The sequence below is a fragment of the Montipora capricornis genome, chromosome 8 (assembly GCF_036669925.1).
Source record: "Montipora capricornis isolate CH-2021 chromosome 8, ASM3666992v2, whole genome shotgun sequence".
Taxonomy (NCBI): Eukaryota; Metazoa; Cnidaria; class Anthozoa; order Scleractinia; family Acroporidae; genus Montipora; species Montipora capricornis.
In genome coordinates this window covers 11529651-11544650 of record NC_090890.1, presented here as the reverse complement: position 1 = coordinate 11544650, position 15000 = coordinate 11529651, and the positions used below count along the sequence as shown (strand labels likewise).

General features: G+C 38.0%; 1 protein-coding gene across 1 annotated transcript in view; it reads left to right on the top strand.

The window, feature by feature from the left end:
* LOC138013462 (gamma-aminobutyric acid receptor subunit alpha-6-like) overlaps positions 1–15000 on the top strand; it is a 31297-nt gene that overhangs the window by 4526 nt on the left and 11771 nt on the right. The window contains exons 2-6 of the mRNA XM_068860555.1: positions 2073–2154; positions 3034–3116; positions 6626–6693; positions 7670–7890; positions 14547–14629. Of these exons, the coding sequence (XP_068716656.1) occupies positions 2073–2154; positions 3034–3116; positions 6626–6693; positions 7670–7890; positions 14547–14629 (537 nt within the window). The remainder of the gene's footprint in view (positions 1–2072; positions 2155–3033; positions 3117–6625; positions 6694–7669; positions 7891–14546; positions 14630–15000) is intronic.

Below are 15000 nucleotides of genomic sequence, written 5' to 3'. Positions count from 1 at the left end.
AATTCCTTAACTTTTCCAATGTGGCTGCTGTTGGACGAAGTGCTTGTACCTGCACAGGACAACAAAGCCAAGCCGCTTCAAACGCTCTCACGATGTCGGGGAATGGCGCACTAAATTTTTGCTGGTAACTTATTCAGTCCTGGCCGAACGCAAGCTTTAGCTTGCGAGATAAGACGATTGAAGAGAGCAGCGTCGCCGTTTGCGATCTCGCCAGCAACGGCCTCGGTGTTAGGGTAGTGGTCGACTGGAACAGCGTGTGCTACAGCTGAGAGACGCTCATAGCAAGAGAAAAAATCAATGGGCCGTCACCTTCTAGGTCATAAGTAGCGTTTACAAAATGTACCCCGGCATCGATTACAACAGCCAGCTCCAAACTTATAGCTTCTGGAGGCTCTCGGGATCATCAAATATTTCCAGCAGATGTCTGTGATTTGCAGGAAATACTTCCTCGTTTTGGCGGAGGAAAGTCTCGACATCTGCAAACAAGTCCAGAGCTTGCTTAAGTACCTCAGCTGGTCTCGCTGAAGGTACGGATTGACTGCCCGGTGTTCTCTCTCCATGCAAGCTTGGCATGGTAACTGTGGGAAAACAAGCCTATCCGAAAGCGTACAATGGAATCCAAAACTTGAAATTCAAAGAGAAATCCCACATTGTCTATAGTGTGTGAAAAAGAAACAACATCAAAAAGATCTGCATAGAAAAACTTTCACATTTCTCACGGCGGCTCCATTTACGGAAGCGCACGTTGCAACCCCCAATGACTACCCTTTGACCGAAGTTATAGTCTACTGCCAAGCAGGATATCAATCTCTGAGCCAGTTCCTCTCCTTTGAGGGCCTTTGCGTGAACTTCGAGACGGATTAGATGTTGAGTTGGCTTATAAAGGTCTTCTTGAAAGAAACGCACCACGTTCGCCAACGCTTCGCCCAAATGGGCCGTTCCGGCAAATATGACCGAAACCTCTTTTTTGGACTTAAGTTTCTCGTTCAAAGTCTCTTTTTCTCTATGTAGTATTACAAGTATAAGCTCACTAAGGTGTGCACGACGGGTTAACCGGTGACCATATTTCTCAACAAAAGGGCGCATTGTATCGACTTTGGATACCGTCACTCCCGCAAAGAGAGCAGATTCAACAAGCTCACAGCGATACAAATTGATTTCTGTAGGCAACGTTGATCTAGTCGCATTTTCTCGTCTGGCTCTGGCATTCCTTGATTGACTGACTTTCTGCCTTATTTCTCGTAATATGCGACAAGCCCGCCTCGTTTTGGCGGGAAAAACCTTTTCATTCGAAAGCAAACGTTAGCAACATGTACAGGACGTATACAAAACATGGACCCCTTCATGGACCCGGTCCATGGACTACCCCTGGATCACCCCTCATTTTGCAAAGTTACAAGTAGGAAAATCTTTAGACGAAAGAGCGAAGTGATCCTCACACTTATCTGAATAATTTAAGCGATTGTCTCTTTATAGACAGTTGAAAACATGGCTTCAACGGGATTCGATCCAATGACCTCTGCGATGCCTCTGCAAGGCTCAACCAACTGAGCTTTGGAGCCACTCAGTTGGGAGCAGATCAATTTGTTGGGAAGCTAAATATTTTGAGCAAGAGCCGATACGACGTAGATTTGATCTTAATTAGTGCTCAAAATATTTAGCTTCTTAACTTTTAATTACGCCAAGATCAAGATCAGATCAAGCCACTGATCCAACGTACACCGGCAGGAAGATTGTTCCGCTGAAGGACTTTATGAATGAAAGGAACTTATCTTTGAAAAGCGGGTTATAGACGAATCCCTTTGTAGTCACCAAATAAGTGTGATAACTATAACCTGTTTAAATAAATTAATGGACCGTCATTGTCATGGTTTTCATTATTTAATTATATAATTATATCTTTTTATATTTAAGTATTCAGCTTTCAAGTTACTTTCTTTTTTTTTCTCCTTTGTAACTCCTTCGCAATTCCGGGACCTCTAACATACGCCTTAAAAGCCAGGTGATTTTGTGCCACTAATGATGATTCATGACAGTTAATTTAATTTTCTAATGGTCTGTTAATTGCTTAGGTCGAAAGTCCAGTAGAATTTTTGTAATTGAGATGGCCTGGATCACAGCCATTTTCTTCCCAACATTGGTTGCTGCTGCAAGGTATCGTGGCATCTTCGCAGAGTTTAGCATGATTTATGATAAATCTTACTTGTTGGCAACTCAAATTCAAATTTCATGTTCAACTCGAGATCCTTCTCAAAACGAGTGTCAAAAGAAATTTCGCCAGTGTACTGGTTTTGGAAAACTTCGTTTAGCGATTGGTTAAAAATTTTAAAGTGCCACATTTTCATTCAATGCGCGCGCCTGTCGGTTGAAGGTTGGCCTTTAAGGACGGTGCCTACTATTGTTCTGTTCTGCGCATCTCGAGATACTCGGGTTTCCTATCGGTGATGCTTACTAATCATCATCATCATCATCATTTCTGCTTACTAATGCAGGGATATTTTTGAGCGGTTTAAAGCTTTGCAGAGAAAGTAGATCTTCGTAAGTACTCTTGGTATCCAAAAAGAAAATTTGGGGTAACCATGCATTCTTTAGAGATAATTGAGCTTCAATTTGAGAAAGAACGCCATACATTGCTTTGCATTTTAGAGCTTTTTACAAATATTGTTCATGAATTATCTTCGAAAATGCGTGTTTATCCCAAATTTTCATTTTTGGATTTCAATCACACTTGTTAAGATCTAGCTTTCCTACATAATCATAAATCGGGGCAAAAATACCTTTGAATTAGTAGGCTCCGTCCTTAATCCTGACTGTTTTCTTTCTTTTTACAGTGGTAGGCTTGTAATATCAAGATGGGATATTGCGTTGTGTAATTGTTACGAAATGTCGAAAGTGTGCTTTGTCATTTGTCCTTACGCTCCATATTATGGTCTGCCATGCTAGAATCTCATATTCAAACAAGTTAATCACAATAGCGCCAATGACATTTGAAATGAACGGAATGATTTTTATTGAATGTTCTTTTTTTTCTAGCGGTAATCTCTCTCCCATTCAAGTTCTCAAGACGCATTTGGAAACAACCAATTACGACAAGGGAATACGTCCTAATTACGGAGGTGCGAACTCAGTTAAATTATGGTTTAGGGTGGGGTCTAGAGGTCATTTTTTTAAAACATAGACGGGGTTACAGCTTATGTTGAAGTTTTACCTTGCACGCGGTCGGGGCCTCTGAAATTTGAATTGACCTGACGTCACAGCAATTGTGTGCTCTCTGATTGGTTAGAAAAATTGCAGTTGATCTTCGATATCAACATTCAGGTGTATCGATCTTCTCTTTCACTAATTTATATACATGGATTTTAGATTATATTACAACAGCTTACGGTGAATATTTGCAATAATATGGATTGGATCAATAGGGCAGATTTAAGATTTTATTCAAGGTGGAATGAGATAGTTACGGACTTCTTCGGTGGAGGAAGACTTCGCCGACAGGACTCGGCTTCGAAGGAGTTTGTTTTGTGCCATCTGCGGAAGGGCGGGTTCCACGAGTTCTTCACTGGTGAACCTTCCTTTGAAAACTTCTCGAAGTCTGGCTTTCCGGTAGTAGGGGCTTAAGTCCTCGTCCAGAAACAAATCGGTGGCCTCCTTGCAGTTTAGCGACGGTTTTGGTTGGGAGGGTGATCGGTGAAAGTTCAGTAATGTTTATACAAATTACCGCTACAAGAGAGTGAGCGTTCACAGGAAAGGCATTTAAATCGGCGAACTTTTCTCTCTAGACACCACATCGATAACCCACAAAGGATTTAAAAAACGAAAAACTACAACAGTTACAGTAGTAACAAATTAAAAATTTGAAACATTTTTGGGTTTTAAGCTTTAGGTTTGGCGCCAAAACCGAGTCACCCGCGTCCGGCAACTCGCTGGCTTGTTTTCGCCCGGCAAGATTTTAGCTATACACTAAATATCTCGTTCTTCGTCGAACTTAACCCAGCATTCTCTAGCTAAGTATTAGAATAGGTCAAAAACAATTTTAATATTTTAATACTTGGGAAAAAATAAGAAAAAAATATCCATGATCGATTCGTTTCGAGTGGCATTTCTTGCAGCTGAACAAACTACGTCATTTAGGCCCACATGAAACGTACCACTTACGGAGGACAGTCAAGTTTTGACTGCCGCGTGTACTGCGGGCGCAACCGCCATATGCAAGGTAGTGGTACATAATTTATTTCATCTCAACATCTTTGTTATATAATGACTTGTAAGAATATCAAGAACAGTACATGGCACATCTAGAACCTATAATAGCTGAGCTCCGAGCGCAGAAGGGGGCGCGCGCGGAGCACCATTGGTACCCATCTGTGCGAGAAAATTTGGTTTTGGTCACCGTACCACCGTACGTCCATGTATGCGTACCAGCATGCATGGACTACTTAGAAGCGGTTGCAATTTGCGCCTGTATATGCTTCCAGTCCGCTGGAGGTATATTGATCATTGTTAAGCGCCTTTGAGACGTTGTGATAAGGGCGCTATAGAAATGCACCACTTTACTTTTTTTTTACTTTATGCCAATGTAAAACTCAGTGGTGTAATGCGTTTTTGGCGACAACATCTTTGGTTGTGGTTAATTGACACCCTTCAAACCAAGGTACCCGCTGACCAGTATCACGTGATCATATCGCGGGCTTAATTTTAAAGCTCATCGAGGTCAGCTGGTTTTTTTTTTAAAGTTGACCGCTGACCAGTACTGATTTTCGATTGAATTGCAAGCTCAAGCCAGGTTAACTTTTTGTAAGAATAAATAACATGGAACTCCTCTTTTAGGCCTGGCTAACTTTATATAGTGATAAAAGCTTCGAAATGGTGCCTTATCTGCAAAATACAAAGCTTGTGTTATTAAACCTCTTCTTTAAAAATTTCGAGAACAAACATGACACAATTTATGTAGTTTGACATAAATCACAAACAAGCAAAACAAACATTTTTAAACATGACAATTTGAGGTCTAATAATAAAAGCTGTGAACGAGGTCCTCGGCTTTCTCAATAAAGTCTTTGCATGCAAGTAGATCACGCAAACATGATTTGTCGATCAGTTTGTGAATTAAGGTGATTCCTTAGTAATAGAAGTTGTCGTAAGATTTTCTTTAAACTTTTCTCGATTGTTCCCTACATTCTGGTGACTCGAAATGTACAATTAAATAAATAGGTCACCAAGCTCGTTTGCAAGATATAACTTGCTCAAGTTACTCATTTGATCATTGCGACTTCATCTATCAAGGACAAGTTTGTTCTATCGGTTCAGGCTACGTTTTGCAGAAACAGGAAGCACAGCTTTGACGTAATTCTTGAAATAACAAAACAGGTGAATTGTATTGCTCAAAAGGAATAATTTAATGTTTGTTTTATGGCACAGGCACACGTCTTGAAAAGGCACTGACTACAAATATTCCTCGGGTGCGTGATCTCGAGGAGACAATTTTGTGTCCATGAGTGATGGCTACGAATCCTTTTTTTCCTGTAACTTTTTTTTCTGACGTAAATTTTTTAAAATTTTTTTACAGCACAAAGTGGATGAGTAAGAGAATAAAATTATGCCAAAAAAAAGATAGGTCACCAACCTCGTTTAGGAGGAAACAGAAAGCAAACCAAGCTCGACCCCTCGACAACACGTCTCCCCGATAGCAAGGTTTCACTTTCACTGTTGGACTGAAATGTTCTTTAGCATCATCAAAGCTATCACTCGACTTTTTGTTTTGCGAGAGTCTAAAAGGTTTCTTGTTTTGCTGTTTACTGCTGTGCTCTGAAAACGGCCATTATTCTTTCTTGCGAGGTTTCCGGCACGAAAGGTCGCCATTTTGAAATGTTTGTGGCCACATTCGATATATCAATATTCACACATGGCTACGAGTCTTTATGGTTAAATTCAAACATTGTTTAGTTTAGAAATATCCGTTGAGACTTGTGAGACAAAGAAAACAGAACTGAGCCGTGAAATTTGACCATAAAGCCTCTTAGCCATGCCTTAATACGAACGTGGCCTACGCTGTGTTATGCGCAGAACAGGATGCGCAGTGCAATACTAGGGAATCACCTTAAACATTAAGAGAGCTTTGAAGTAATGCTCATCTCTGACAAAGATATCTCTTAAATAAATAAATATGCAAAGGTAATTTACAGTTTAGTGAGCTATAAAGTTCCTCTCAAAAGACCGGACGGGAAAAAGGAAGGGGGGAGGGTTTGGTAGTGCTCTTATTTTAAAAGGGGGAGTGATTACAAGTTATTTTACATCTAGTACTGTGGAGGCCCCACGTAAAAGGCCTATTTTGCTCATTTCAGAACCTTCCTTCCCTCCAGATATTTATTGCATAGTCCCTTAGGATCAAGTGGACCTGCGTGGTTGCCATATCCATTCCTAATTCATAAACAAAAACTGAGTTTTATTTAAACTGAAAGTCAAGTTCATTCATTGTCCAGCTCATTATGGTTCCATGAGTAAACTGTAGTCTCCAGGAATACTTGACCAGATCCTCTTTTCAAACCTTTCAGTTGTAATTTTGTTGTTGCTGTTGTTGTTACGGTCGAGGACTTGCCTTAAAGCTTCTATGTTTGTTTTTCCGAAGAAAATGCAACATTGATCATGGTGGATGCTTACGTGGAATCATTTGGAAAGATAGAGGAAGTGGATATGGTAAGATAATCCATTCACAAACTTAAACAAGAATATTGGGGAACTTTAAATATTGTACTAAGGTATTTTTAAAACTATAATTTGTTATTTAAAGTGGGCAAAAAAAACATGTAAAATATAATCTATTCCGCATTACAAGTACATTAAATATTTCTATATTCAAAAATAAGCTTAATTAATGTAAATATAGAAAAATAATGAAAAGTTAAAATTGAAATTTGACATTTACGCTTAAGTTTTTGATTCCAGCCTAGCAGCTGAAGGAACTACCGACGTTAAATAAAGTGACTTTACCTGTTTACAATAAGAATTTAAAATTATCGCAAATTGTCTAAGAACAAAAAGCTTGCTTTAAAATGTATGACTTTAAATGGCGCCCAAACTCGTTAGGGTTGTCTAACTAGCGGAGGCTAACTGGAAGAGAGTTCCAGAGTTTGGGGGCAGCAACTGCAATTGGTCCTACTCCTGTTTAGATACCAGAATTTTGCATGATTTTACCTATTGATGTAAGGGTTAAGGTTTAATGTCTAGGGAGTCAGTGGGATGCGGATCGATCCGCTCGATCCGCATAATCCTCCTGACATGGTATACTACTTGTATGCCCCTTGTTTCTTCTTGATTATTAAGATAACATCGGGTCTTCACTTTCAAAATTTTCGCCTATAACGCAACTTTTTTTTTACAGTAGTTGAGCATTTTCTTAATCATCTTTTGTCTCAGAATTTCCGCGTTGAAGGAGGCACTATTCCGTCTTTCAAGATTCGCATGGTTGCCCCATTGTACCTCACAAAATTTAAACAAAGCGAGCAGCCGAATGACGTCGACCAAACAAAAAATTGTAGCTCCAAGGAAACTTAAAAACGCGGATAAGCAATCATAAGCTCTTTCTTCTCGAACGCTGACTTGAAACAGTATGTCATGCGTTAGTGATCGATGGGAAAAGTATCTTTAAATTAAACAGTCTTATTTTTGTTAGGAAATAACAACTTTCCTGTATTTTCGTCAAGAATGGAAGGATCCTCGCCTTGCAAACGTTCTTAATTCCACAGTCGCCTTGACGAAACAAGATATTGGACTTGTGTGGAGACCTGACACTTATTGCTTCAATTCACGAGAAACAGATATGGATATGGAAGATAAAGCCTTGCATTCGGTGCTGAGACTGAAGCCAAGCGGTGACGTTTATTATTCGAGAAAGTGAGTATGTCTATTTTCGTTGACTGGAAACCAACGAAGCAATCAAAGAAGAAACTTTTATCAACGAGCAAGAAGGCATTTCAAAATCTAGGCCTTCTCGTGTTGTCAAACTGAAAAACCTAGATTAAAGTGGCTAGGTCACGCTATTTTAGGTAATTTTGTTTAATTTTGTTAATTATGAGCTCTAAATGTCAAATTGGCAGAGCAAGAGTCTTTCATTTGCAAAATCACGGCCACATAACAACTGAGAATGATTTTCCAGCTGTGTAAATGGCATTTTGATATAGACTGATACAAATTTGAAAAAAGATGGGCCGACGGTTTTCAAATTTACCCAAATTCAATCCATTTCTATCATCTCCAGTTTTGTCCATCCATGTCCCTTCTTGGCTTCCCTGTGTTTTGTTAGAGTTCTTCTATAGTTTTGAACAGTTATTTTGATATTTTAATTCATTCTATGACCATTCGATCAGTGCTGAAATTGCCTAAAATTGCGCGACCTAGCCCCTTTTTTGGCGAATGACCCAATAAGAAGTCGAAATCACTAAACGTTAAATACTTTGTTAATTTGATTGGTCAAGAAAGTCCTTGGTCAATGACTGTGTAGCCTCAAAGCTACATTAAACTCTAGAACGGCATAAACTATTAACCATTTACAGGGGCGTAGCCAGACATTTTTTCCATTTAAGTCCAAGTTGAGTTGTACAACATAAGTCCTATATGAAATCTTGCCAACCTTGAACGTAGAAACGGGAGGTCTTACTACATGTAGTTTTATCATCCCTGGCAGTCAACAATCTAATGCCTTAATTAATGCAGATTCACAGCTGATTCTTTTTCTTTGTGGGATTTTGCTAAATTAAAAAGAAGTGATTTATATCTACAGATAATAATATCTCAATTTAGAGTTAACCAGACTTGCTATACCATTTACATATATGGGTCTAATTTATTTTTAGTCCTAACTAGTTATTTTATCCTCTTTATTTAATGCCTGATTGTGTTAAAAATCCTTGCGCCGTATGTAAATTTAGAGTTCATAATAACCATAAGGCTATATTCTGAGAATTTTGCATATGGACACATCTGAAATGTACCCCACTTCCCTATAATGGCCTATACGGGGAGGCTCGGCCCGAAAGAGGTAACTTTTTCACGCTTCAGGTTTATGAAAAGGTAGGGATTTCTCGAGTCGAAGTATATGAAAGGGTAGGGAAATTTGCCATTTATTTATTTGAAAGGGCCTTTCATTATTTTCCAATGGAAGGTACCGAAAGGGGCATCAACGAAACCTTGGTTTACCTCCGTGCTCCTAAACTCCTGTTGAAGGAAAGATTCCCTCTATATGGAATTCTGTTAAAACCCAACACCAACTAACAAAGCTGCATATACTAAATTTCGTAACAAATACATTACTATTTAACAACATTCAATTTACTTTCCTAGTTAATTAATTTTTCTTTTACATCTCGTAAACAGTAATTTAGTTAATGCTTAACTGACTACTGTAACCTTAGGCAGCCCGCCTCGACTAGCGTTGGCTATTTACAGGCGGAACTGCTTTGTATTATTATTATGCTAATTTTTATCGTTATTTTAATTTGTAATTAATTAGTTAACAATGATAGAAATAAAATAAAATAAATAAATGAAATAAAATAAATTATATAATTAAATTATGAAGGAAAAAGTATTACCATGACAAATTAACATTAAGACAAACTTGGTCTATCAATAAAAGCGTGGTCACCTCAAATATCATTATTCCAGACCTTTTACCAATTTGAAAGACAACAGAGGTAATATTATAAACAACTGCTAACAAGTTTAATGAATTCTTTACTAACATTGGTTCCTCCCTGGCCGCCAAAATCCCCCATGTTTCTGTTGACCATGCACAAATCATATCTGAATGGTTCTTTTGTGGATAGTTTCTTCACCTCACCTACTACTTCTGAAGAAATTGTTAATATACAATAGTTTCCTCTCTTAAAAGCAGTAACAATGAGGGAGTGGACTGTATTAACATCGATTCTGTAAAATCTCCTTTTCTACTGGTACTGTGCCTGATAGACTCAAAACCAGTAAGGTAATTCCTGTATTCAAAAGTGAGGACAGCATTAAGTTCACCACTTATAGGCCCATCTCAATTTTACCTTGCTTTTTCAAAATTCTTGAGAGCGCCACGTATCATCACCTTATGAATTATCTTACTTGTCACAACATACTAAATTATCCTCCGTATGGTTTTTGAAAGAAACTCTCTACTTCATGGAAATATTAGAGCTTACTTACAAAATATTTGAATCGTTCGAAAAGAATGCACTATAGCTATAGTCATCGATCTCAGAAAGGCCTTTGACACTTTTAATCATTCCATCCTCCCAGAGAAGTTACATTTCTATGGTATACGAGGCACCCCTCTAAACTGGATGCATAGTTATCTCAACTCTCGTTTTCAATATGTTCAAATTGGCTTCCTATTAAATGTGGTGTTCACCAGGGTTCTGTACTTGGACCACTAATATTTAACAATTATTCCTCGAGCCCGAATGGGCTATGAGTCAATAGCCCATGAGGCCGAAGGCCGAATGGGCTATTGACTCAGAGGCCATGAGGGCGAGAGGAATAATTGTTTTAGTAAAATCCAACTAGTTGGTCAAAAAATATCGAGACAAAACATCTTTCGCTAGTTAAAGCTAGACTTTAATTGTTGTTTTGGTTTTCAAAGCCGGCGCTTTTCGCTACTAGTGGGCTATAACAAATAGCCTACTAGTAGCTCAACCAATCAGAACGCAGCATTGATAATAGACCACTAGTTGGATTTTACTAAATAGATTTAGCCAAGCCTGAGGCGGGGCTACCGTTTCTCACCCCAGAAAGCAATACAGTGTATAAAAATAAGCCATCATTTAGTTTGATACAGCGCACAGTGATCAAACATGTCTGATCTGACTGCAATAAACGAACAAGCCTTGCAAAAAATAACCAACATTTTATTTTGAACAACAACTAAAACTGCAATTCCATGCGCACTAATCTCTTTGACAACATTTTCCGTTTTGAATGGTAATCTTTACACCCCCTCTCTTCCGTTTCATTAGATCAAGAGAAAAAAATAAATATTAAGCCAATGATTAAAAAGCCAAGCGTAGCAATTCGCTTACTCTACTGCAATTTTACCATCAAACAAAGAAGCTCACGTACATTGGACATCCATTTCACATAAAAAAGCCTAATCGAAAGGTATTAATTTAGTGCGGACAGTTTCCAGAGTATTGATGAATTGAATTCCAAAATAAGCAACAATGGCCGAGCATAGCCGGCCACAAAATCGCTTGACAAACTACACAAACAACCGAGATTTTGTAAATTTTGCTCAAAAGCGCAGGTTCCAGCTTATCAAGCCGTTTTAGAAGCCTTTAATATCTGGCCACAAAAAACTGCCCCCAGCATTGCTTACAATTGCATTCGTTGCAGAAATATGTACTATAAAATTCAATTCAACGTATGTACGAGTCGAAAGGTCGGATATACGAGACGAAAAAGACAACAATGACAACAAATCATGCCAGAATCTGAATCTTGAAATAGGTCAGAATCTGTCAACACGGCAGGCCTTTTTCGGTTGTACAAATAGCTAGGCAACGAGGCATGAAAAAAAGTAAGAGGGAAACTAACCATTGTGATGGACATGGTCATGCCAGTGCCGTTTAGCTTTTGTAATTCCTTTGGCCGTGGTTAAGTGAAATTGGTTGCCTAACGCACTTCAGTGTAAAAGCATCATAAAGGTAAACCTTTCTCATCTTCTGCCAATAGCCTCATATGGCTCCCGTAGTTCTGTCGCCGTTCGCTTCGTCTTTGTATTTCTCTTTCTCGTTGTTCATTTTTTCTTTGTCGCATTAAGGAGGCTCGAAAGGGTTTTTTTTGTTGCTATAGTGTTTGTGAAACGAAGCAAGATACCAAAGAAGGATATTTCACAGTGCAGGCAAACTATAAATATCTTTGCAACTCTATTGTTAGGTAATACTTTATGACGTCATATCGGTTACCTTGGCAACACGCTAGGTCCACAATAAAGCCCTCTAAATTTCAGGTTTTGAAAATTATCTGAAAAACTAAGTCGATGACCTACCGGTTTTATTTCTTTGTTGGAAATCTCCCTAAATTCTTTAACTTATTAGAGAGTACAACAAAAAGTTATCTAGTAGAATTTAAGGTGTCTTACTACAGTTATCCGAAGAAAAAATATCAAAATTTTGAAATCTATGAAATTAAAGCAAAATGATGTCTCTTGTGAAGTGTTGGTCACTGCAATTGATGTAAAATGTAATTTTACCTAACAAATAAATACAAATCAGGGGAAAACGCTTAATATAGTGACGGACTTCCTGGAGGGGGGACTGGAAACTAGACATTTCAAAGGCCTTTTTCTCAAAACCTAGCCGTACAACCAGGGTTAAAATTTTGCGAATTAGTAAACAACATGTAGACAAAACCGTCAACATTTTTTCAAAAAGTTCTATCAGACAGTTTTTCAGTTATTATTAAAATAGACGACCGGTCTGGCAGATTTAACTATTTATTTCTCTACATAATTATTTTTTCTCGCTTTCGGAAATCCTGAAATTTTGAGGTGGGGTTGTAAGAAAAAGGCCATTGAAGTGTCTAGTTTCCATTCCCCCATCCAGGAGCTCGGCCACTATGTTTAGCGCAGTAACGTCGGAGAAGATCAAGGAAAGAGAAATTTTTGTGCTTGTACTTATGCTTGTGCTTATCGGACCAGTGGGAACCAGGCTTAAGATAATTGCGCACAATATTTGATTCGAACAAATGATGTTTTATATAAATCGATGACGCTTAGACGAAATAAAATAAATCTCGGCTTGAAGACAATAATAGAACAAACCGTAAATTCGGTGTGATGACCACAACCGCTTCTTGTTTACATATCTCAAATCTCGATAACTCGACCGCAAGGAACACCTAACAACAACTAACGAGACTATATGAAAAGCTATCTTTTTCGGAAATCCATGCAAAATAACATGACGTCACAAGTCTACTTTTTGTGGCACGAAAACTCCTTAAGAAACGTTCATGACAACCGTTCAGGATTTTTTGATATATAAGATTTTTTTTATTTTTCAAAATAAAACGTTATTGCTATTGCGGGGATTTACTATTGAATAGTCAGCAAAAGAAAATTTGGCCTTTCAGCTATTAAAGAAAACAAGTTACGGAAGTTCTTGTTGAGCCCTTGCTTAATCAAAAGGCTAGCTACGCCCCTGATTTACAAAGGGAAACTAAAACTATACTTAAGGGAAACTATAGACTAAGTATGCGGTGTTCGACACTAACTTTCTTACTACTTTGCCCTTTGGGCAACCAGTTTTCTTCTTTTCGTTGCCCATGGTTTTTTTTGCTGCCCTCCTTTTAAAGACCTGTTGCAAATTAAAACTCAAAGGAGTCTTGTAAAAATGTCAAATTTGTCCACAAAGGAGGATAAAAGCTATAACAAACTGTTGTCTGATAATTTGGTGTTACAAGTCACTTAAGTAGTAACTTAGCAAATGCTTTGCAACCAAATCAAACGTAATCGAGCAAATTTCATGAAAGAAATGAACAATTAGGTAACTATCAGTGAAATCTAATTTTAACTAAGTGATCATCAGGAGTATTGTTCACTTGCTCACTGAATATGATGAAGTGGCTGAACAATCAATGCAGAAAGAAATAGATAACTGAACTGAAAAATACTCATGGATTTTCGTAGTACATTTACAGGCTTGTTCAATATGAAAGTATCGTACGCATTTGGCCTTGCGAAAACTGGGTTCAATTGTAACAAGCATTCCTTTCCTGCGGAGAAAGCATGTTCGTATCTGTTTTGAGGTTTGTATCTTTACATATATCTTTAAATAAATGACAGCAAAGAGATGTAACATTTATTTCTTTATCGTTTTTGTGGTTACTACGTCATATTACTAGTCACTTTCTTCGTTGCAAATGAAATCGTTCCGCAAAATGTGAGTTGAACAAAAATTCTGATTGCCCGATCGTTCAAGTCTTACAGTTGTTTTACTTGTTCACGGATATATTTCTCTTGCCCCGGGCAACCGGCCAAGCGTTAGTGTCGAACACTGTGGTCACTATGCTCCCGGCCTAAAAAAAAGATTACAGATAACTACAAGGACAATTTAATGGAAAGCTAACGAAAACACTTGCAATAAAAATGCTACAAAATATGACACAAGAAAACAAGACTCGCTGAAGTCACATGACCAAGAGTACAACGAAAATATTGAAAACACTTAACGAAGTAATCACTAACGAGGTAAAACTATACAAAACTTAAGCGTTTGTACAATTATAAAGCGTAATGCGAAAACCGGCAATGGGTACTGTGAAACTCGTTAAGGACATAAAACGAAGAAAATAAACAAATAAATTAAGTAATTAATTGATAAATTAATTAAGTAAATAAACAATAAAATGAAAGGAAGTAGTTAAAGCAACAACTTGAAAGGAAAATTTGGAAAAGTCTCACCTCAAGGTAAACCCAAAATTTATTCTCTTTATTCAAGTGAAAATCTCTCATTTGTGGCATCGTACAGTTATTGATGGTAATTTTTCCTTGTTCTCTCTGTATATAGTACTCGCCTTGTTGTGGCATGTGAGATGGAGTTGCACGATTTTCCTATGGACATTCAACATTGCAACATTACGTTTGGAAGTTGTAAGTAGACATCAGAGTTAATTCCATTTTTGATCCGACGATGGCGTAGCTAGGCCTCAGTTCACACCTACATGTATGCACTATGCACTTCCTATGGACATTCAACATTGCAACATTACGTTTGGAAGTTGTAAGTAGACATCAGAGTTAATTCCATTTTTGATCCGACGATGGCGTAGCTAGGCCTCAGTTCACACCTACATGTATGGAAAGAAAGCAAAATAAACGAAACTAAAATTAAAACAGTGACACCTTTGGGTTTTTCCTTTCATCTCTGACTCAATGTCAAACTGATCAAACTTATCATCTCCTCGATATTTTTCTTGCGGTTAATAGTATTGCCATTGATACGTATTATCTGGCCTAGAGCA